The sequence below is a fragment of the Alligator mississippiensis genome, chromosome 12 (genome assembly GCF_030867095.1).
Source record: "Alligator mississippiensis isolate rAllMis1 chromosome 12, rAllMis1, whole genome shotgun sequence".
Taxonomy (NCBI): domain Eukaryota; kingdom Metazoa; phylum Chordata; order Crocodylia; family Alligatoridae; genus Alligator; species Alligator mississippiensis.
In genome coordinates this window covers 60340949-60364904 of record NC_081835.1, presented here as the reverse complement: position 1 = coordinate 60364904, position 23956 = coordinate 60340949, and the positions used below count along the sequence as shown (strand labels likewise).

At 45.1% G+C, this 23956-nt stretch overlaps 1 protein-coding gene and 1 long non-coding RNA gene across 4 annotated transcripts in view; one reads left to right on the top strand and one right to left on the bottom strand.

Moving 5' to 3' along the window:
* Positions 1-23956, bottom strand: part of CFAP77 (cilia and flagella associated protein 77) — an 88361-nt gene that overhangs the window by 22295 nt on the left and 42110 nt on the right. For both annotated transcript variants that reach the window (XM_014603718.3, XM_019475950.2), the window contains exons 2-3: positions 12328-12427; positions 11294-11522 (exon numbers count right to left, since the gene is read on the bottom strand). In XM_014603718.3, coding sequence (XP_014459204.3) covers positions 11294-11522; positions 12328-12427 — 329 coding nt within the window. The remainder of the gene's footprint in view (positions 1-11293; positions 11523-12327; positions 12428-23956) is intronic.
* LOC109280268 (uncharacterized) overlaps positions 1-23956 on the top strand; it is an 88734-nt gene that overhangs the window by 24468 nt on the left and 40310 nt on the right. The gene's annotated exons all lie outside the window — the stretch shown is intronic.

Below are 23956 nucleotides of genomic sequence, written 5' to 3'. Positions count from 1 at the left end.
CACCGTAGTCGAGGTTTCAAGGTTGTGTCAGCTTTTCCTCAACCTTATTTTCAAAGGTTTAAATGCCAGCCTTAAAGAAAGAAAAAAAATCCTATTTGGCAAAATGTGTGGGTATAAAGGACTCTGCTCAAGAAGAATTTTTCTCATTGATTTAAAAGACCCAATCAGCTGGGTTGCAAAGTTGCTCTGTGCAAGTGGAAAAGCTTGGCTTGCGGATGCTTCCCTTTTCTTCTGTAATTCAAAAGCAGATTGGATGTAAATATTTAGGGTATAGCTGAGCTGCTGAACTTTTTCTGGTTGATCCTAATTTGATATTTTGCTTTTCCTTCATGTAAAGTCTTCCACTGATAATCTATCTGACCTTCACTAGCAGGGAGTGCAGAGAGACTTTACCCTACATGTGGGATTGCCTGTATTTAACTATAATCTGCCTTGCTGCTTTTAGGGCTCATTGTTTTTTGTTGTAGTACCAAAAAAAAAGCAGAAAAATGGACCATGTTATAGGGGCCAGATCCTGCCCCACTTTCTAAGTACATGGCAAACAGAGAGCTGGCTTTGCATGGATAGTGACACACAAGACCAAAATAGCTGCAAGCAACTGGGTGAGATTTCCTGGGCTGCACATCTTCCAGAGTGCTGGACAATTAAGATTATTAATTTTTTTTCCAGTGGAAATGGGCCCAGGACACTTTCTCAAAGAGTAACATTGCCACTAGAGGAGTTATTTGGTGGAACAGGCTTGCTACTGTGGATTTCCCACTAGCACAACCGACTTACCGTGCAATGTTAAATGTACAAAATCCAAGTTAAACTTACATTTTGGGATGACATTTGTAGCGCAACTGCTATGTACAACTATATCCTAATTAGAGATCGGGTTAAGAACCGAGGTCCTGCCATAACTATCAGTTTTCAGATGTACTGGCTTTTTTTCAGACCCCTACGGCTATTTTGCTGTGGTGGTTTCATGTATGAGTATTTCCGATTTGACACTTACTGGAAAAAGTCTTGCTTAAATTGCTTCCTCTTCCCTGTGAATTGGTTGCAACTGTTACCCCTCAACAAAAAGAACAGTTCAATTGGAGGGGTAGGAAAATCTTAAAGGTCGTTTTTCCTCAACATCTCCATAAATGCATGTTCAGAGTCCTGTGATTTGGTATGTGGCGCGCAAAAAATATTTTGCAAATGAGAGTTGCTGATTTTTGAGGATTTACTGTGGCAGGAAATTTTGACCTAAGGGACTGGTTTAATCCCCCCCAAAATCCAAGATCAAAATTAACATTATCTGTAAACTCTTACATCAACCTTATTTCCAAGCCATGGGGGATAGCACTTGCTCTTCCACTTGTAATGTGTGCCAGCAGCCGATACATAACTCCTGCCTTGGACTTTGCATTGGCTTATGGTAGCCCTTGTATTTCCATTAAAATCCTGCTTCTCTCACACAATTTAGCATTTTTTTGGGCCACTTCTATGTTCTCAGTGTGTTCAGTCCTTTCATTTGAATTGCAATCTTACCCATCCGCTGACATGGGGCTGTTAATGTCATTAGTAGGAGCTCCCTGGAGCCCCTTGTACGCTGTCCTCGTTTTGTGGAGTTTGTTTCCTGCTGAGATCCAAGTTGTCTGAATTCCACGCTGTGTCGGGAGACCAGGTCTAAGAAGACCGAAGTCTTTTACTGGACGAGGTTTGCTTTGATGTTCGAATTCCCTGCTTCGTTGCTTTTTCTGTAACGTGCTGTGGGGTTTTCAGCGTGAGTAGCACTGTTATAACCCTTCATCGTATCCTTTCCATGAATCTTCTCCTTGCAGAAAGATCTTGCGTGTGTTGTAGAGTTGCGATTGCCATGTTATCAAGAAACCCGGCTATGAACACCTACCTAGTGGCCATTAGTTTCTTTGGCAGCCATCATCTCTGGTTACTTGGCATGACATGACGTGTTAAAACCTTGCCTCATTTTATCAGCCGAGATAATGTTAGTCAAAGCTGTATTCCAGACACTACGGGTCCATGGTACATGTAGTACTATGACTGGCTTAAATATCAGCCCGCATACCTGGAGTATGGCTCTCAAGGTGCTCATCACAGCGGGGAACTTCACACTGCAGAGGAATAGCTGCTGCTGCCCCTAGGAGGGGGAGTCATATATTTGCAGAATGACCTTTGAGCTCGATGCTTGGATGTACTTGTGTAGCCTCAGAGCATGCTACCCATCTGAATACCCACTGGGGGAATAAATGTTCTTCATCCTGAACTTACCTGCGTGTCCCCAAGGCAACCGAGATGATGGGATCAGAGATTTGACTCTGCCTTGCCAACTGGGCATCTGACTCTACCAACATGGCTCATGGGTTTCTAATAGGGAAGTCTGTTTTATTTGCCAGTGGCTCACCGAAGTCTGAGTTTCCTTAGCACAGCCATGGGTAACGGCAGACTGTCTTTAAGCACATTAAGTTACTTATTGATTCCCTCCCCCCCGTTAATTTTTCTCTTTCTTTTCTTACTATTATAATAAGCCTGAAACAGCAACTCTGAAATCATGGGCCCTTGGCAATGTTGCACTATGATTTGTACAGCACTTTGCACAACCGGCCTCTGGGACCTCCGAGTACTGCTGCAATGCAAACACAAACGACAAGCAAATGCTTTGTCCCAGTCTGCTCCGAGAGGGGGCTTGAAGTTGAGGGAAACCGTGGTTATGGTTGCCTGGATTGGTACCTCGGTCCTTCTGCGCCCCCTCGTTCCTGAGGAGCTGGAACAAGCAAACTATCTACCACTAATCTGTCTCTCTGTGTAGCCCAGCAGGAATCTGGGGTATGATTACAGTCGGGGCCCTAGCTTGGGAGGCAGGTATAGCCCAGGCAACCCCGCCTGCATGCAGCCTGCCTTTCACTTGCCTTAATTGTTCCCCTTTGGCTGGCGGACCTGTCTGCTCTAACAAGGACAGTCAAGAGGAGGGGGAGGTAATTGAAGCACTTAGCCACACTCACCAGCATTGACTTCTGCTGCTAATTAAGGAAGAGGGCCGCTGGGCTTTTTGTTGTTTTTTAATTGTTTGTGGCTTATGCATAAAAGCGAATGGCAGAAGAGGAACGATTATTTAGCAGGAAATTCTTGACTTCTAAATTTTGTAGGAGAGGTCACTTACAATTTGTTCACGTTTTCACAAGGGCAAATTCAATTAGCAGCTCCAAAAGTCCCTACACGCATCACATGCACGTGTATTTATAAGGAGAGGGAGAGGAGGGGAAAGCAACAGGGCAGTAATATCATGCCTCTTCATTTTCGTAAGAAGATTGCAGAATATACAATAAAGTTATGAGCCCCTTGCAGCTTTATAGTACTCTAAATAGGTCTTGGCAATAAACCCGGGGAGAGGCCTGGAAGATCACTTTTAAATGATCTCCACTTGTCCTCACTTTCTATTAACCACTGACGAAAATAATAACAAGAGGAAAAATTGGTGGAAAACACTTTGGGACCAATTTTTTCAGTCTCTCTCTTTTTTTTTTCTTCCTGGCAAAACTCCCAATGAAATAGCAGGCATCTTGCCTACAAAGTGACTGCAGGACCTGTGCCCTCGCTGCTACAAATGACTCTGAATTTCCAAAGCTCTTGTGCAATTCCTTGTCATTTGGATGAGAAAACAACAATACAAATTTATTTTACCACGGGCAGCCAATGGGCGAGCTGGTTTTTTTTCTCTCCGTGTCCGAGGATCTGTTATTTGGCTCAGAGGGCTCGTATGTATGGAACAGTAAAAAGAATAAAACCCACTGTAAACATACACTTTAAAAGATTTATCCGGTGCTCAGAGCTGTACTTAGGAGTACACCTGCTTACAAGAGCACCAATTTGCTTTACTGTTCTCTCCCAAGCTCAGAATATGAGACATGCCCTCATAACAGGCCTAAATGCACACACAAATACATATCTTCTTTAAAAGGCACTAAGTCCAGCTCTTATTGTCCATTAAATAACTGACTTCACACCGTCCATGTTGTGCATTAGCTGGTAGGAAATGGGGCTGGTCATTTTTTCTGCGGTGTTGTCATGTGCTTGCTGGCTAATTTTTAGGAATTGAGATCCAAATAAGAGACAATTATCTACAATTTTTCTTCTGATTGTCTGAAGCCTTCTATGTCTTGGTCCCTGAAACTCAGGTGCACACTGATTATTATAAAAGAGCAATTACAAACCACGAGCCTCTTCCATAACCACAGCTCTGCTCTGTCTGAGCCTTAAACCCCTCCAGGATTCAGTGGGCAATTATCAGAGTCAATGAGGATAAAAAGTTGAGGAAACCTGATCTATTGTCCTTTACTTCTGCTTACCTCTGGGGGGGAAAAATGGGTCTAGCCCAGGGGTGGGCAAAATGCGGCCCAGGGACCAGATGCGGCCCGCCAGGCCACTCTATCCGGCCTGCAGGGCCCCTAAAAAATTTAGAAAATTAATATTTATCTGCCCCTGGTTGCCTGTCATGCAGCCCTCGATGGCTTGCCAAAACTCAGTAAGCGGCCCTCTGCCCAAAATAACTGCCCGCCCCTGGTGTAGCCAAACCAAAGCTACCATCAATCTGCTCTTTGACCTGAAACAAAATCACTTGGATATCTACAGTATAGTTGGTTGGGAAAAGTCATTTCTAACAGAAAAAAAACCCAACAGTTATATTAAAATGATTGGTGTCGCCCCCAAAAAACTTCACATTTGTCAATTGTTTTAAAAACTTTTTTTTTTTTTTTTTTAAATGAAAGCGGATACTATCTGGCAATAAATTCCATTTTGTCAAAAAAATATATTTTCCAGCTGTAATCTCTATATAATCAAAGCCTGCATGAGACACAAGCAGAGTACAGTGTGTATATATGTGAATATATTCTCTGCTTTTTACTTTTGTGTGCGGCAAAAATACGCTTAATAATAATCAGTGAAAGCATATTCTGTTCTTCCTCCCTCTCTCTACTTCCTTGCCTAGGATGAGAAAGCTTGGCCTTTATGGGGGACAATGACACGGAAATATATGTCCTCTTAAATATATCAAACAAGTGGAGGAAATGGAATAAAAATAATAATAATGGCAATACATATATATCCTTATGGAACCAGAAGCAATGTTTCTACATGTATACACAAAATTATGTCATAGGAATAAGAACTCTTGGCTCTTATACTACCTGGCAAATTCAATACATTGTTCAGGCATTTAGGTGAAGTGCAATGTAATATAAAAGACAGAGAGAGTTTCTAATTGCACCAAAGCTAGTTAGAAAAATGCATACACTTGCATGTAAGTGTCCAATGTAATATGAGAAGCAAGTTTTTATTTGCAGAATTCCTCTTGGCAGCATGAGGTTGGTGGTTAGGGCACAGAAAATGTATTTCACTGTGGGAGTGGTGAGGACATCTGACTCTACTTGCCTTCCCTCAGTCTTTTTGGTTCATGTTACATGGTATCATTGGCTTGATTGTCCTTCCATACAACCAGTCTTTTAATCTATTGCTTTTTCCAGATGCTTTAGTTAGTTTGAGGTTCTTTTTGCTCCTGCAAGCCTGGTGGGATTTCTTCACTGCTTTGTGTCATGTTCTTATTTCTTCCCCTTTTTCAACAGCTTGCTTATGCTTCTCAAGATGATCTTGTTCAGTTGCTAGGCCAGCTTTTCCCTGGGTGTTGTGTTTTGACTTCCTCTGCTGTTCTGCATAGCTTCCTTGAATATTTCCCATTTGGTCTGTAATGAACTTTCTTCATGACTGCAAGCGAATGCCCTCCAAGCATCACTGTGTTGAAAAAGGCCATCAAGTGTACTGACAAGAAGTGCCAAAGAAGAGCTAGCAGCAGAGAAGGAGCATTTTGACAGAAGGCTGAACCCTGCCATCCACCCAGACACGAGCAGTCTAGATTTGTGAGAAGATTAGATACCAGAACTGAACCAGGCTCAGAAGAAGAAATGAAAAAAGCAGGGAAACCATTAAGCATGGGGAAACCTGCTGGAATATAACAGCTGAGCTATTATTACCTGGAGGTTAAATGCCAACAAAGCATTAAAAACCTATAACAAGGCATAGGAATGAGAGGAGGTACCAGATGACTTTGGTTGCTCTTTAGGAACGGAGATAGGGCAAAATCTTGAGGAAAAGAATCACCAGCAGGTAAAGGCCAGTTGTAAAGGAAGCAGTGGGAGAGGACACGGTCAACTTGGATTGAAAAGAAGCGCCACGGAGATGCACAGCTGCCTTTTGGAAAAGGGACGATAGTGTTTTGGAATAAAGCAGGAGTGGTTGGGCCGCCAGCCTAGTCCTTGAAAGTTGAAGCTGGGTATCCCTGCCCTGCTGCCTGGGTGACCTAGGTTTGTCCCTTTGGACCAGATCTTCATAAAGGCAGTTAAGCACTTAAAGGTGCAAACCAAAGTCTAGCTAAACTTTGAAATGTGTCTAGGTGCTGAGCTCCCATTTGTTTTCAGCACTTGGGGCTAGATGTTTAAAGACACAGATGACTAGAGATGTAGATCAGTATCTCAATGGGCTTTTCAAGAGTAGCTACTCTGATTTGATGTCAATGAAAAGCCCACCAAGCACCTACCTACATACTTAGGTGCCTAAAGACCATTCAGTATCTGCCCCCCTGCCCCTCGGGTCCCCCATCTGTAAGTGGGGAGCCTAGTGTTTCCCTACCTCGTGGGGTGGAGCCACGAGGACAAATTGGCTGAAGACTGAGGCACACTGCTATGGGAATGCAAGCCCTATGAATGCTTAGGACAGAGAGAGATCTTAAACTCCTTCTGTGCTGGTAACACGGAGCAGGGCCTTATTTAAAAAGCAGGCCCTGGGGTAGGCATGTAAGGGAAATGGGCACGGGCATTTGCAAATGTTATGTAGACACGTGACATGGTCTGTGTGATGTTCCCCGTCGAGGAAGTGCGTGGGTGGCTACAGAAGGAGGCATCGGTAATGACTGCAGCTTTCCTTTAGGGAAAGTATAGGAGCCCATTTACAAGGTGGGGGCGGCAGGTAATGGAGAGGGGCTGAGCGTGTGTGCAGACGGTAGCCTGGCCATTACTCTGGCACTTGTATTCGGCAGATGCGCGCTCTCTCTTGCAAATTCTGGTTCACACAAGGCAGCTCTTGTAAAGATCAGAAGCTGGAGCATGAAGCTGGGAAATCTGATTGGAGGATGCCCCATGGGGGAGGCCAGGACCCTACCACATCCTCGTTAGCGCTGACCTTGGCACGAGCGCTGGCTGCTGATGGATAGGCTATGGAGCCGGACAAGACTCTGGGGAACCACTGTATTATCTATTATTGTCCCATCAGTGCCTCCCCTGACCCCTCCCAGCTCCGAATGCCACAGGCATCAGGGAGAGAATAAATCTATGTCTGATACTGAGAGAGAGAGAGCGCACGAGAGCAGGAAAAAGGGGAGATGAAAAATGTCCTTTTTATGACTCTTACAACAAAGCTGGCCACATGGTTTATAGAAAACATTGCTCTGGACGGGGGGAGGGATGGCATCAGCAAAAAGCAGAGCGGCTCATCTGCCCAAGAAGCTGGTCGTAAGACTAATCAGTCCTCGTGACCTTCCAAGGTAAGTATCCTGTGGAACAAACGGGCTGTACCGCCTTGGCCTACCTCTCCTGTTCACGGCACCGTGCCTATAAAATGGGCTGCGCAATATGCATCTGCTGCAAACAGGCGAGCGACATGCTTAAAAGCCTAAGAGAGCTGCCTTGCTGTGGAGAGCGTCCAGACTGGGACGTGATTAATAGCAGCGGAGGCATTATTTCCATATTTGTTTCTATTCTGGGTCATCCTAAACAGTAGGAGAGTCTGCAGCGGGCGCCCTTGGAGAATTCCTGACATTGGTGGTGGTAGGAGACGTGCAGGGCTGTGTCAGGTGCGGGGGGGCAGGAGGGGAGGAAGGGGGGGTTCTGGAGTCTGAAATGTTGGAGGCCGCGCAGAAAGGCCTCTGTCTTGAAAAGGTCTCTATGCATTACCCATTGGCAGCTATACTGTAACAACCTATTCCCCCGACAGCACTACTGCTACCACCGTGTTTTGCCTTTACAACGCCCACTGTTACTCTTCTGAAAGAGGAATGAAGAAGCCAGAGGGCAAGTTTGGTGGGGTACTGGGGCCACAACAGTTGCCATTCCTCCTAGATGAGAGGGCTGTGCCATGCAGAAGGCTTTAAGCGGATGTAACAGATCCACGGGGGATTTACAAGAGTGCAGGAGCATAGCCGGCCCTTTGCCTCCCCCTTGTAGCCCTCAAGTGCTCCTAGCATCTGCAGGGGTGTAGGTTGTAGCCATGTTGGTCTAAGCATCTGTAGGATCCTGGGCTGCCGTGCAACCTTCAGGCAGCGCAGGTAGGGCCCCTGCCTTGGTCCAGTATTTACAAGGCTCAGGGTGTCCCCACTTCTCCCGGGTTGCACCGTCTGCGTGATGCCTGAGGAGATGTGACGCCATTTCCAGTCTAACAGAGTCCATGAAAAAATGTAGCTGCATTTGAATAAGATGTTCATCAAAGCAGAGTCTGAGTTTCCAGGGCCTGGAATCGATGCAGGGCACCATATGTTGCGATTATCTCGCCCCTTCTGCCCCCAAACATCTTAATTGAGCGCGCTGTCCCAGTGATCGGCAGCAACAACTGAGATGCATTAGGAGGGAGGTTAGAGTCCTCAAACAGAAGTTACACTAAATGTATCAATAATTAACAGCCTTTTAATAGCAGAGTTTTGGCTGCCTGACATCTGCTTCCAGACAGGTCCTGGGCGTGCTCTGCCCATATCTCGTGCAAGGTCCAGAGATCCCCAACATGTCTGAAGTGCAGCCCGTGTGAATTCTGGATCTGCTAAAAGTCTTCTGTCTCATGCATGGGACATGCCTCTCATCAAGGAAGAATTGCAACTCTAAACATCAGCAGAGACTACCAATAAAACTGAGGGTTCACATCATCTTTTCAAGCTGTAATCCACTCGAGCAGAAGGCTGCTAACTGGTGATCTCCAACCCCAGAATAAAGGAAGGCTGTCAGATGCAAACTGGTTCCAACCCTTTTGCATTCCTGCTTGTGAAGTGGGAAAGAATCAGCCTTTTGCCCATGCTGATGGGGTCATTACTTTACCAGTCTTGAAGTGAGTTAAATTCCTCACTTTTTGCCAAAATGGCTGTAACAACTCCTCAGTAGCCCCAGTAATTTGATTTGGTTTATAATGTGCTTTTAAAGAACGGGATAAATGCCATCAGTCTGCATAAAAGGTGGCAGGTAAAGAACGGGCAAGATGGGCTATAATAACTTTAAATTAAAAGCTCTCTTCCCCCCTCATCTGCAGCCATGGTGGGGTCTGCAGATTTTCAGTGAAACTTTGGGAATGTGCCTAGATCTCTCTCCGGCAGGCATTTAACCTCCGTTTATGAAGAAATAAAGCAAAATTGATGTTGATTTTGGCCTGCATTGGGGGATACTTGTGCAGCATAAAAGCCCTTTTGCCTGCAATTTGCAGAGCAGCCCTGTCACATCAGTAAAGGCTGGTGCTGATAAAGATAAAGCTTTATAGCTGGGGCATTTGCTGCTAACAGCAAGCTAATGCTGCATTTTCATTTTGATGCAATTAATGTTAATGTCTGCTACGAAAATTGTCATTAAATACCATTTTAAAATCCATTCAATTTGCATATGCAAAGCCCATTTACTATCATGTAAAATACATACTGCCGTTCATCATGTCTTTTCCCTTGAATTTGTAGCTGCTATTTTGTTTTGTTCGTGATTAGATTCATTTTAAAAGCTAGATGGTAATTGCAGAGAGCCCGGCAATCCTACGAGATACAACAGCAGAGGCCAGGCCAGGTCAGAGCGTATTTCAGGGGCTTCTACCACGCTTGAGCCCTTCTTCGATGAACCCTCACTGCCTATTTAAGGGTGTCACTGTCCAGCTCCCCTCGCAAAGGGCAGAAGTCCAGAAGTTGGCACATTCAGCTGGTGGGATGGAGGTGTGTTGAGCTGTTTATTTTTTCTCTCCCTTAAATCCTTTGTGCTTCTTAGGTATAAGGCAGCAGGAGCTCCTCCTGTGCCTCTGTAGACACTTTTTAAAACAGTCACCGAGTGCACTGGGCATCTCTCCAGCTAGCAGCAGAAGAGCTACAAAGCTTGGAGCCCAAAACAAGCGACAATATGGGCACTCACTAAGTGGCTTTATGGTATGATCCTGTGTCCCAGCTGGACTGGCAATGTCATGGGGGTCCAGGAGTGGCTGCAGAGGCAGCAAGGGAGCATCCAGTGCTTAGCTTAGCAGCCTCCATTTGTGCAGGGGGTTGTGTTGAGCTTTCTGTGATATCCCACTCATTAGAGTGAGGTTGGCAGGGCTCCCCAGCAGCTGGTCTTGGAATTGGTGCCTCGTAGAGAGACAAGAGCTAGTTGCTACATAAGAGTTGTCGCTTCTAGCTCTCTGCAGACTTGGGCAAGAATCCCTGCATTGGTCACATTGACTCCAGAAGCTCAGGCATTAGGCATGAACCAGCAGAGCTCAGGACACGGGGATGGGCTAAACCTTGCTGTCATGGTGAGTGCAGGGTCAAAGGAAAGTGCATAGAAATGGTCCCTCCATGTAGCTGGTCAGCATCCCCAAGGCTGGCAATGACTGAAGCCTTCTGGTTTTCTGCATGGCCTTTTGTGGCCCCTGTCAGTGATCAAACTGCCCCGCTCACAACCACAGTGGAGGGACAAGTATGACTGTGTATAAAATGCAACCATGCTGATAAGGCAGCAATCTGCACCAACCTGGCAACTGCTTTGTGTGGATGGATGTGACTACACACAGTGTTGTGCAGCAGATCATCCCACCGGTCATCTTGGAGACAAAATTATTTGGACTTAATTGGATGAATTAAAGGGGTGGGACAAAACAGAGTTTTAAAGAGGGCTTCGATTGTGCCATTCGTTTTGGGGGATGCCGTTCTACCCCAGCAGTTCACGGGAGTGCATGGCTAACTGCAGGCATACTGGCTAGCTTTAGATACCAGGTGTCTGGTTTTTGAATATGGTTGGATAAAAAGACAAAAACACTGATTTGAACTCTGCAATCAGGACATTCTGTGGCTTGAGAAGCCAATATATGAAATGCAGAGAATGTGCATGTCAGAGTTCAGCTTGTCTTGGGAAAACCATATGTTAGAGCATTTTTTTTCTCCCCTGCCCCCCCAAATCACACTAGCATCACTGATTGAAGTCATAGACTTGAGGATGTGAGTGGAGAACCTAATCCTTAAAAAGCCACAGGGTTTCCCTCTCCACCAGCTTACCGTGCTGTGATTCCAAAAGTCATGTCTGGAGGCAGGCTCGGTGGGGCTTTCTTAAAGCGACTTCCATCTTCCTCTTTGCAGCGAATGTCCTTGACATGGCGGTACAGGTTGAATTCCCGAGCTGTGACGTAACCAGCCTTAAGAGCTCCACGATTCATGGCTATGTAATTACGTGGCCTCTCCCTTAAGGAAGGAGGCCTGGGCTTCATTGCGTGCCAGTGGCCTATTGCTAAGACATAGAACAGAATAAAAGAAGCAGAAGAGAACTGTGTTAAATCGTTTGGATGACTCGTCCTAGGTGAATGACTTATTCTGTGCAGAGGGCACAGACTTAAGTCTAGTGCATATAATGCAACAATGCATCGAGGACTTTTTGCAACTCCTTTGCATAGGGGCAGATTTAGCCAGGTTCACTTAGTTGGGTTCTCACTGAGAATCTCAAGAACTGAGGAAAATCCATATATGACGCAGAGATTTTAATTTTTTTTCCCATGCAAACTACTTCTGTTTCCAACTCTCCAGGTTGGTTGGAAAAGCGTTTGACACAGCCTTCATGTTGGTGCCAGATTTTAGTATGGTACTTGCACAGGAATGGGCCAGTCCATTTACTACGTTTGACTCAGTGCTATTAGAGCTCAGTGGATGGCAACTGCAGTAACCAGGCCAGTATAAGGCCTAAGTCAGGAAAAGGAAAGCCATGATTTGCACTGTTTGATGTTGTTCTGCTCTCGAGCAGGGATAAGCTCACTTGGAGCCCCTTGCACGTCTCTTGGTCTACATTCCCTAGGCTTCACTGGTGCTACTGTACCTATGGCTGGCCACTGATGGCTCCATCCTAGATCAAGATGGGGCCAAGAAAGCTGCTTTCCTAGAAGCTACCAAATGCCACAGACTGCATTCATGTAATTGAGTAAAATGTTAGCATTCCTGCTCTCCATCCTTAGCTCAACGGGAAAACGGCATATTATTAACTGGAAACTTGCAAATGATACCTAGGTGGGGTGGACCCACCTCTGATAGCATCACTATCATACCTTCAGGCACACCTCCATCGGTCCCACGAATGCATAACCCATACGTAAAATCGGGGCCTGGAAGAGCGTAGGAACTTCTCCGAGGTTTTCCAAGTTCTGGCTGAAAGAAAAAAGGCAAAGGTCTTGCTTAACAAATCAGAACCCCTGAAAACAGAATATGTAACAGATTCTGATTAGACAGGCAGACTAAGTCTATCCCAGAGGAACATCTTAAGAAGTTCCCAATGTTGGGAGCCATATATAGGTGGGTTTGTGTCGTCGTTTTTAAGTAGCATGTCAATTAGATTTGCTCTGAGCAGGCTCAGACAACAGTCCCTAGTTGGAACCTTATCTTCATATGACTAATAAAGATTGTGTTCAGCTGGACTTAGCAACAAGGCAAGATTTGCAGGAGAGGGTTTGTCTGGTGAAGTTGGGCTAGGAGCACATGTTGGACCACAATCATTTTCAGCAGTGGTTTGTTTCCTGTTGTGGATGAGCCCTGTAACTGTGCTTATTGTCCAAGAAGCGACCTGCAGAAAGAGATGGCCATGCTTTGTTGAGGAAGTTCTCAGGAACTTTTGCACGTGGCCATGCTTTCTCTCGCCACGTTTCCATGATTCCATTTTTGTTCCGTTGAATGTTATTTTCGTCTTGCCCTAAAAATGAGGTTCTTTGATGTCTGTGTATCCAAACCTTCCAAGTCCTTCCTTGCATTTGATGTCCACTAGGCGCCTCGCTCTTCTGCAGCAGTTGTTTGTATCTGCAAGCAAGTTTGGACTGCTGGATGGGAATGATGGTGATGAGCGCAAAAATGCAACCTGATTCATAGATTTCCCTTTCTGCCTAGGGAAAGTCATGTCAGTCTTTGCTTTAGTTTTGCACTGTGCATGTCTGAATCCTGCTTTCCCATGTTCAGATGAATCCAAGCCTTAAAATAAAAATTTGGTGAAAGTCGGCAGGAGTCACTGAACTCAAAGCTGTGTGTGAAATGGTGATGGTTGTATGAATTTGTTCCCAAATCACAAGCTATAGTGGATTCCCTGGAAAAGAGGGCCTTGGCATATTTCAAAATGCGCAGATTCAAACTATGGAAATAGTAGATGTCTAGATCTGTTGGGTTAGCTGGGTAAATCCACTTGATTGAACAAGGTGGCTGGAGAGGCTGGCTGCAGGTGGTAGCTTTCTAGTGGCTACAAGCCATTATATCTTCTTTGGCTGCATTTATACCTTTTAGAAATCATGGATTCCTTTAGAAAATGGGAACTGACTGTACAAGAAGATCCTGTTGTGTTTATGCTCATGGCCAGGAATGATCAATAATTCTTAAGAAGCCAAGTACAGACAACTGGGGTCGGGGGGATGGAGAGGAAAGAAAAGGGAAAATAGTGAGTGGTGGTTCTGGCTCAAAAGAGTAAAACTATGAACACCTGACTGCACGTATCCAAGTTCTGGGCTTAATTGACCCCAGTTCACTCCTTTCTTTGGACCATGATCTCCACGGTGACGTAAGCCACGTGCATCTTGAAATCTTATTGACTTTTGAAAGGAAGAGGGCATGGGGGTGGGGGAAGGGGTGGTACCTGGCTGCCAGACAGCCCATGCCCATGCCCCTGCCCCTGCCTTGCAGACTTCTGCTATCAGATGGTTGGAGCAAGGCCAGGTAATGAAGCCCCCCACTAAAGCAGAGTTTAGCCTGTGTGAATGCATTAAATACACATCTTTCAGAGACCCTGTGTGCTGGGTCAGCCTGGGAGAAGGGAAGGCCTGAAAGTCTGCTCTAGCTCTATCCCCAGGTGAATGCTTAGAAAGTATCAGCTGTGACAGTACTATCAAAGTGCGTATTGTTGCACTCCAGAGTCAATATGCTTGTGTGATTAAGGGAGGTATTTACACCTCGGTGGACTAAACCCTGTCCTCCCTACTAAGCCTGAGTATAAACCAAGTGGGTCATGAAAGGGATGGTGGCAAAGGACGGTACGTCGCCCTGCTCTAATGCGCAGCACCTGCCTACAGGATTCAGAAAGCCATTCCATTCAGAATTGGAAACGTGTGCATGGAGAGAAAAATAAAACACCTTTTATTTCTCCCCCTTGGCTTTATTTTTTATCTATTTTATCTGTTTCTCCACATGGGATTGCTTGGTTACAGTCTCTGGGGATGAGCTAATCATTAGTGCTTTCACTTAGACAGGATTTAGGAACCGTGTGGCTGATGAGTATTGACCTACCCTTGGCTTTTTCAGTCCTAGCCTGTGGCAGGACCCAGACTCCACCTACCCCTGAGCTGAAGAGCTCTTCAGTGGAGGTGGGGATCTGAATGCGATGTATCAAATTGCTTTCATCATGGAAGAAGTTGGTTGAGGCCTTTTTCCCCTGTTCCAGGTCTGCAAGGATGGGGAGAAGCTGTCTGCTTACTGAAAATAGTAGTGAGAGGGCCACCAGGCAACCACCGGCCTCCAGGAGAGGAGTTTCTGGCTGTTAGGACCATTTGGGAGTGTGGATGGCACCCATGTCTGAATGTCGTTCTGATTCAGGGGCTAATGCTCAGCTGGAGATAAATGGCCTTCTGCTCCCCCTGGCAATTCATATCCAGTATGTAATGATCACACTAGCATTGCTTTGGGCCAGAACCTTTACTCCTTACTTGGGCAAAGGGGCCAATGAAGTCAATGAGGCTTAACTTGAATAATGAGGGCTAAATAGATCCCTTGCCAAGAACTGGACTCATTTCTGAAACTTGGTGCTGAAGTCTGTAGAAGTTGCTCGTGTTTCCTCCAACGTTAGGGCCTGAAGCCATTTTCTGCATGTTGTCACTTTGGGGTGTCTCAATTCAAGGTCTACTTGCAGCTCTGTATCATTCAAACAAGAAGGTCCATCTCTGGGCAAGAAACCATTGCAAAAAGCCATCGAATGGAAACAAGTGCATTGTCATTTCTGGGCTGCAGCAATGGAAATGGAAAATGTGGTGCTTTGTGCCATGGCACTCTGAGTCTGAACCACATTTTCTTGCTTATGACACTATGCAGGTCACTGTTTATTCATTAAGTCTGTTCATTTTCAATTTCCGGCAAACCAGCAAGCGCCGCATTTTACCTAGCCGTGATCAAACACAGGCCAGCTAACTCCCCAAAACTACAGGGCCTGCAAACCCGTAGCTCTAATGCAAACTGGGTTGGATGCAATGTTTGCAAACTTCTTTCCATCCCAAATGGGGAGTGTTTAGGGAGCTCTGGGAAGAACAGTCTGGATTTTGAGAGCTTTCTCGTCACCCAAGAAATAGACTTTCTCATGGCATTTGCTGAGAAGACTTTGCAAAGGTCTGGGGCTTTCTGAATCCACTTCCACCTCTGTGTCTTTCTGCATTGCACATCTCTTCTTTCCAAGTTGGGGAAGGCCATTTGGTGCCAAAAGCTTATCTAACATCCCTCCTGATTGTACAGTTGGTTCAATGAAAGATATATTGCCAAGCAAGTCTTCCTTCTCATTGTGGTTACAACATTTCAGCATCCCTGCAGTATGGAAGGCCGTTGATTTTTTTTTTTTTTTTTTTTTTTTTTTTTTTTTTTTTTTGTGGTGAACAGATATTAGTATTGTGTTCTTCTAGAGAAACTGGAGTACTCCTGGCTAAATCACACGGGCAGCCCTCCTTCAAATCTCTTGCTGGGACCAGAACCTGGTTGTCTTCTATGGGCACGGTGCCTAGCAGACTGGGGCTGACCATGGCCTCTGGGTACTATTATACTGTGAATACAGCTTAGTAATAATAAACCATAAATAAAGACGTACTGTGCCTGTTCCAGGGACGCAAGCTGAAGATGTATAAACTGTTGCAAGAAATGATAAACTAGCTTTCATTGTTGATCTATTTTTTTTCTGCCTTTTATAAGGCTTTGGTGTGCTAGCTATTTTTAGGTTTCTTGTCATTGATATACAAGGGAAACGGTGTAGCATTTTTCAAAAACATGAGGGCAGGCATTTCCCTGGGATCTTAGCCTGAGATCCCAGCAAATGAAGATGCAAGGTCAGAAATTAGTTATTAAAATTGAAGATGTGTGGTTAGGGGAGGAGAAATCCCACTGACAGCCTGGAAAAAGGCAAGGAAAGGCCTGTAACATTGCAAATCTGCTTAATAACACTTAATTGAGTAAATCTTGAATGGGAAGGGAAATGGCAAGAGCAGGATTCTTTAGTGCTTGCAGCCCATCTACGTCCCAGGCTGCGGACCCAATGTCCTTTTCCCCGTGCTTTCAGTAGACGTTGGCACTGCTGTGGATGGGGGGCACAGTACTGCCATTTTGGTTTGATGGCATTTTAGAGCCCCTTTGTCCTGCTGCAATGTGCAAGGACAACAGGGAGTTTAGCCTGATGGGTCAAATCTCCACCAAGGCATGACTCTTATGGACATCAGTGGACCTGGGAGGGTCAGAGCCCCTGTCAGGATTGGATCTCCTGCCTCCCTCAACCCAACCAATCGGATACTCAAGGAAGAACCTGTATTGGTGATGCAAGAGAGGCACCTGAATCAAGGATTAACGTTCGTCTCGTTTGCAAACCAGCAGAGTGGATATAACCGCGTTAGCCCGTTCAGATTGTTTGTCATCAGTTGATTAGACGCACTGCACGACTGAGCATTCGAGAGAAGTGCCCACCGGTGACGGGAAGGCTCCTGATTTCTTTCTCTGACCCACCAACGTTGCCTCTCTTTTAGGTTTAGCCTGTCACAAAGCTGCTTGGCTGGAATACAGATCTGTCTGACAGCTGTCCCCATCAGCAGACAACTTCATTAAACCTCATTAAGATGTCATCTCTCTGCCTTATTTCCCACCTCTCAGCTCTAATTAAAACCATCTCTCTCTCCATCCCAGGCGGTACTAATTTTCTCTGGGTACCTTCTGCAAGTTTTCTCCTTTTACGACCTGAGCGAGGAAAATCAGGCGTCTTAAATATTGTTTATCTGTTCAGTTCATTCAGAAAAGACTAGCCAAGTGTTTCCCGAAGCATTCCCAGTACCTCCTGCAGAGATCACGTCTCTCCTGGAATGAGAGAGGCATGTGCTTATCACCTGACTGTTTCTATTCGTTCTTTACCGGTGCTTTTATGAGGATCAAATTATACCAGTTCCTCTACAAAGCAGTATACCCCATTTTAAACCGAATGCGCTTTACCCAGCAATTCTTTTCTTGATAGGACTCCCAAATGGAGCCATTGCGCATTGGTGTGTACATGGTCATATGTGTACATGGTCATACATGTACAGTTAATACGAAGCCCATTTGCGCTGCTGCCGTCTGCTGGGTGGGATCAGAATTGCTCAGCTGTGTGATCTAAACCCTATACTGCAATAGCGCTGGGAGAGAGGTGAATCCGTCACTGCATCAGAGTAATAAAAGCAGTTGAAAATGGGCCCGTGACGGTGTGAATCTGGGATACGCTTAAAATTTGAGACAAAACACAGCCATTTTGGGTGTTCCACGTCTTGTGGCAAACATTTTGGCGTGCCTCGAGCTGAACTGCCAGCTTCTAAACACTCCCTCCTGCTAATCCCTTTATGCAGATTTAGATAGCGAGAGGGATAGAAAAACAGATTGCAAACAGAGCGCTGCGGAGAGAGATGGAGGCATGTATTTTTAATCCCTGTATCGAACGCAGCCCTTCGCCAGGGAGGGGATGCTCTGGAAATTCATGAATTCTCTCGATGCCTTTATTCAGGTGGGGATGCCCGGTCCCCTCCTTGCTGACTCCGTGGCCTTTGGCAGCCTGCAAACCCCACGCCTGTGCATTTTCAATCCATACAACCCTGTTTCTTTCCTTACCTTCTGTTCTACTTTTCATTACACCCCCTTGTACAGTAAAGCCTCCCATCATGCTGCCATTACTATTATTATTGCTGATTTACTGCACTTGCAGAGTGAAGTGATTGCAGTGACAAGGCCCAGCATTTTTTCCCCCCTTCCCCCCGCGACAGCTTGAAATCAAGCCCCTCATTTGCATTTACATGATCTCGCTGTGCAGCTTATGAGATCGGGAGATTTATTTGCTACTTAGCTTGATGTTTGATTACACTCTAAGAAGGCGGTGAGCTACAAAGTGCGGGGATACATCAGATCTGAGCTACTGAGAGCCTCTGGGGGACAGTAGCTCAACATCAGGTTTAGGTAGATGAGGATGGGAATGTTCAGTGTTTGAAAAAAGGCAAATTTTGAGGCTTTTTTTTAAGGGGGTGGGAAAAGAGGAAGCAAAATTTGCCCCCTCCCCCCTTGCTGGAAATGGTTAGTAAAATGTGAATCTTTTTTTTAAAACGGATCCAGGGTAGTTAGCTCTGGAGAAATGCTACCAAGCACTAGCTGGCAGGTACTTTTATATGGAGCCAACTCCTTGCAACTTCCATTCTTGAGCAGAATAATAATAATCAGCAGCAGCAGCACTTGCCATCTTCAAAGCCTTTCATAAACAGTAAAGGTCAAGCTTGGGAGGAGTTCTGCTTGATTAAGGCCCACAATATTTGGTCCTAATTTATTAATCCTCACAACACGTCATTAAGCAATAATCCTTGGATGGCAGCTGGGAAAACTGAGGCAGAGAGGTTAATTGACTTGTGAAAGACTGCAAAATAAATTCAGGGTTGTAGCAGGCACCATGATCTGTATGGGTTCCTGGCTCAGGCTTGTGTTCAGATCTCTAGCCCGAAGTCCCCGCTGCCAGAGTGAAAGTAAAGAGGGCTGCATAATATATCGGTGACACCTGAATATGACTGCTGAGGCAGGACAGTACCTATGACACTTGTTCATAATATGATGCAGATGGGAGAATGAGCCAGGTGTGCCAGTACAAATAGGCAATACCCTGTTGCTGCTAAATGCAAAAACCTAATTTATATTGAACAGTAAAGGTTAGACCTTAATGAGCTAACCTCTCCAGCCCCTATTCCTGTGTCCTACACAACCAGCCCAGTGCATTCAGCGAGACTCTTGTAGTGAATAAATGACTGGTACATTAATAAGAGACTCAAAACCCCAATACTCAATGGCTAATATTAGCGCCATCAGCTTCACCTTGCCCACACTGCACATATTTAATATCAGCTATTATACTTGATAGGGTAATGACTTAACCAAAACACTTGATGCTGGGTGAGTTGAAGCTGAGTTTTGAGAGTTTTTAAATAACCTGGGTGTTGCACAACACAATGTTTTTTAAAGGAGAAGAAGAGCTAAATGGTCCTTGTGCTAGGTGCAGCTATGGTTTTCTAGTCCCCCAACAATTCTGCTGCAAAAATCCCACAGCATGGGGAGAAATGCACTTCCTGGTGTAAGTGGTCAGGTAGTGCTGTCTGCATCAATTTGCCCCTCCAGGCAAGTGCGCAGAATGAACACCATTTACAAGGTGGGGCAGTAGAAGCCACATGGGACAGGAGAGCAATTAACAGGAAATGATGATATCAGGCCTGGAAGGGTGATGTAGCTCACCTTGTTCTCCCAGTTGCCTTTTGTGCTACATCCTCATTATGCTTTTTATGTTCTCAATGAAGGCCAAACTAACTTGCAGCTACACCCATGGTCAGTTCATTGAACCCAGTCCTCTGCTGGTGTCAGCTGGCATGTTGCCTTCAGTGGAGCTGAACCAATTTGCATTACCTGCAGACCTTGCCCACTGACTTTGAGGTTGCTCGGGTTTATCCGAGGACATTTTGACTTCAGTCTGCATCTTGACTTATGGGCCTGGACCTTACACAGGCCTTGGGGACCTCTTATTAGGCGTCCCACCCAGGCAAGGACTACAAAATCAGACCCTTTGGCTGGCTGTGGAGATTAAAGGGAGAGTACATGGCTGAAACAGAGTATGAAGGAGCCAATGTACATAGTTTTGGTGCTGAATGTTAGCCCATCGAACACTGGGCCAAGCTTCATTGCTCTCCTGCCCCAGGTCAAACACCGAGTTTTCATAGGAACCTCAGCACAATAACAGACTGACTACAATAAGCATTCAGCAAGTGACCAAGTTCTCAGGATGGTACATACCTTTCCATTTACACCTTTTTTCTTATTGTATTAGAGACCCCAGATATTAGTGATTGGCATTCTAGAAACACTGCGCTGCCTAGAATACTGTCATTATTTTGCATGGAAACCTGAGAGAGATTTTCTTTAAAACATTCAGTGATATTTCAGGTTTTTGTTGGAAGGGGAAATGTTCCTTTTCCCACCTTTCTTGTTGGGTTTTTTGGTTTTTTAACTTTCTTCCTCCCTTAATACATTTGCATAGACAAAAGGAAAGAAGTGGGGAAGGGGAGCCGAAGGGGGATGAATAAAAGGACAGAAAAAGCAAAAAACTGAAACCCCCAAATACTCCAGTTTTGGGTTCTTTGCTGACAGCTCAGAAAACTTCCAAAAGAAACCAACTGCTTTGACAAAAAGCTCTTTCTTTAAAAAAAAAAATAATAATAATGTTCCAGTTAATTTTTTTCACCAGCTCTAATAAACCCCATAGAAACTATAACAGAAGCCCTGAGCACAGATTAGTTTGGTTAATGACTGAAATATTAGTTGGGCTGAGACAAAAGAGAAAAAAGAATGACTTAATTATAGCAATTCTTAACATGGATTTTTACATGTCCTCATAGAGAAAGTTGTAATATGGATCAGAAAAAATGCTAAGGAAATTCACTAGTACATTGGATTAATTCTCTGTATTATGGAAAATGTCTTGGGAGGAGTTCACTTATCACCTTTGTGTTGAGTATAAAATTAACATAGAAACCAAAGGGTGATTCTCTGCTACAATGACCTTGCTCCGAGGATACTCCGCAGAAGGCCTTTCTCGCCCCTTTCCGCTGTCCGGACACAGAACAGACTCCAACTCCTCGTTCAAGCATGGGGAGGAGAAAACAGGATGGCTCATCGGCCTTCACCAGGATTGTTAATAGCTGAGGGAGTAAATGAAGAAACTTGCTCGAGGGTACCTGTAAATCAGTGGCAGAGCCAAGAAAAGAGCCAGTTGGTACCCATCTACTGCCTTTTACCGTGCTCATGCCATCTTGCATACAATGCTGGGAGGCAATGATAAAATTAAACAGCTGGCGGGTGTCTGATTTGGTCGGGAAATGAAAGAAAGGTCAAACATGTTGAACAGCAATTGCGAGTGAGTCTTGCAAGTTGGGAGTGAATCTTGGATAAATAAGTAAGACAGCGACAGGAATACTTCAGAAAGAGAATCAAAGAGCTACTGGACTGTTTCAAGTTTTGACAAGAGCAAGGGTCATTCTCTTTTCATTTATTTCTTTTTATTTTTTATAGAATCATTGAAAGGCACGTCATGTAGTTTTGGAAGGGAAAATGTGTTCTTCCTAGTGATTTTTTTTTTTTCCTGCCAAGGGAGAGATCCAGCCTCAGCTCCAGTAACTTGTACTGTGATGTATTTCACTATACTTTTGTCCAGAGGAATTTCAAGAAGTAGTTAAGCTAGGGATGGAGAGAGCAGGATGGGTTTGAGTGCTCGTGAAAACTGGCACTGAGATAGCAGTCATCCTGCAGCCTTTAAGGTGAGACCTGGTGACAGGACACAAGCCCTGTGTCTCAGTTTCACGGATGGGAGTTGCAAGGTTTAATATTTGTAGAGGACCTGGAGGAGGAAGTGCTAAGTGCTGTCCCTGGCTTTGAAACTCTTTCCCTGTGTAAGAGTTGCTCTCCAAATAATGAAAACCTCCGAGACTTGTGAGGGTAGGTCGGCCGGGGTCACCCCTCTACGGGTTAGATTTCATGGCCCTTACCTCCGCTATTGCAAACTGGTTGCAAGTGGCACCTTCATGCCTGTTTGGCTTATCTGCATTCAGAGGTCACCAGCCTCCACTGAATTAAAGATCTCATGCCACATCTAAGGACTGTGTCTCGGTGTAGTTCAAACATTGAAAATAAGGGTGATCAGGCTGAACCTTTGCAGCCACCTACATGTGCTAAAGGGTTGACAACTCTGTGCCTGGGTAATAAATTACTAGGTTCAAAACACTTCATGACTTCTGAGGCAGACTTGTCTGGGGAGGCAAGACTAAGTAGTTGCACAAAACCAGAGAGCACCTGCCCCAAGCCCTCCTAATTCCCTCTTCTTCCCAACCAGCTACCATAAACCTTGCCCCAAGTTGTTCATGGCCCTTCTCTCAGTCTTTATGAGCTCAGTTTAGTTGCACTTTTGCAATAGGGTTTCTTTTGGTTCTGGCTTGTTGAGCGGACTGCAGACGCTGGAGTAGGATGGATTCTGGAAGTGCATCAGGCTTGGAAGATGGACACGCCTTCAAGGTTATGCCATCCCTAACTGGAGATTTAGCCTTCCTTTTCCACCTCCTCCTGCCTCATGAGCTGCTTTCTAGCTTTCACTTGACTAGAAGATGATTTTTTATTTAATGCTTGGAATTTGGGATCTGTCCCTAAGGCAATCAGGAGGCTTAAGGCTTAGTCATGTGTTTGGGCTGAAGAGGTGGTAACTTGCCCTTGACAGGGCCTGAGAGAAGGCTGCATGGCAGTGTGTAGGGTGAGTTGGGTTGGGAGGTAGGACAGGATTTTAGAGAAGCGTAAGTGTGAAGTCCACAGCCCGAAGACGCGGTCAATAGGGGCTATACACCAGAGTGAGAAGACAGGATGGTGTTGAGGTTAAGGCACTAGATGGGGTCCCGTGAATTCAGTTCTTGGGTTCGCCTCCTACAACCCGTCTCATTTGGCAAAGCAGGTGAAACCATGGGCCTATTGGAGTGGCTATTTACTTTGGTGGGGCCTGCTTTTAACTCTCAGAGCTCAAAGCAACCTTAGCTCTTCCTAAATGGAGATCAAAACACACCCACTTCTTCATGGTTTGGCTGTCCTGTGTATTGAAATAGTGAATTCCTCCAGCAAGGAGCATACACATGCGTATGCCCAGAACCTAGAGCAATGGGGTCATAATCCTGTGGGTACTTCTGGTACACAAGTGATGATAAAAGGTTGCAGGGGAGGCTTCAGAGAGAGAATGGAAGTACGTGCATCCATGGGAGAGAGACTGCCTTCTGGTACAGTAGCTTCATGCAAGAACTGTTTGTACTTAGCTTTTAGTCTTGAAAATTACCATGAGATATGCTATTACAATTAATCATTAAAGACTTAAGAAAGAGGATACCCCATTACATAAAAGACTCCGGTGATGATCTTTATCCAACTTGTAAAATGGGCAGACTTGATGGGACTGAATAATTTTCCTCTCATCTGCACAAAATCATGAATGCTAGTCAGGCCTCGAGTCTGAAGTGAACACTGTGAGACCAGCCTATAATTACCAAAATAGAAAAAAAGAACAGCGTTTTCTAATGAATGACAAGCCACTAGGTGGAAATCTAATTTGGTCTAATTAAGCAGCCTTTGTGAGGATTTGTCTTTAGATGAAAAGAGGGAGCCAAAGAGATCTAAATGCAAATGAACTCTATCGTTTTGGTTTTAAAGGGCCAGCCAGATATGAAAGTATTTACGGACCCAGTACTTTCATTCTTCTTTAGCACTGGCCTTTTAGTTTTCACTTGAGAACTACAATTTGCTCCCAGTTTCTGGGAACTTGTAAATAGTTATTGTCCTGTTTCTTGACTTCTAATGTACTGCTAGGTTAGGCAACTTGGGCATGACAATGCCCCACAT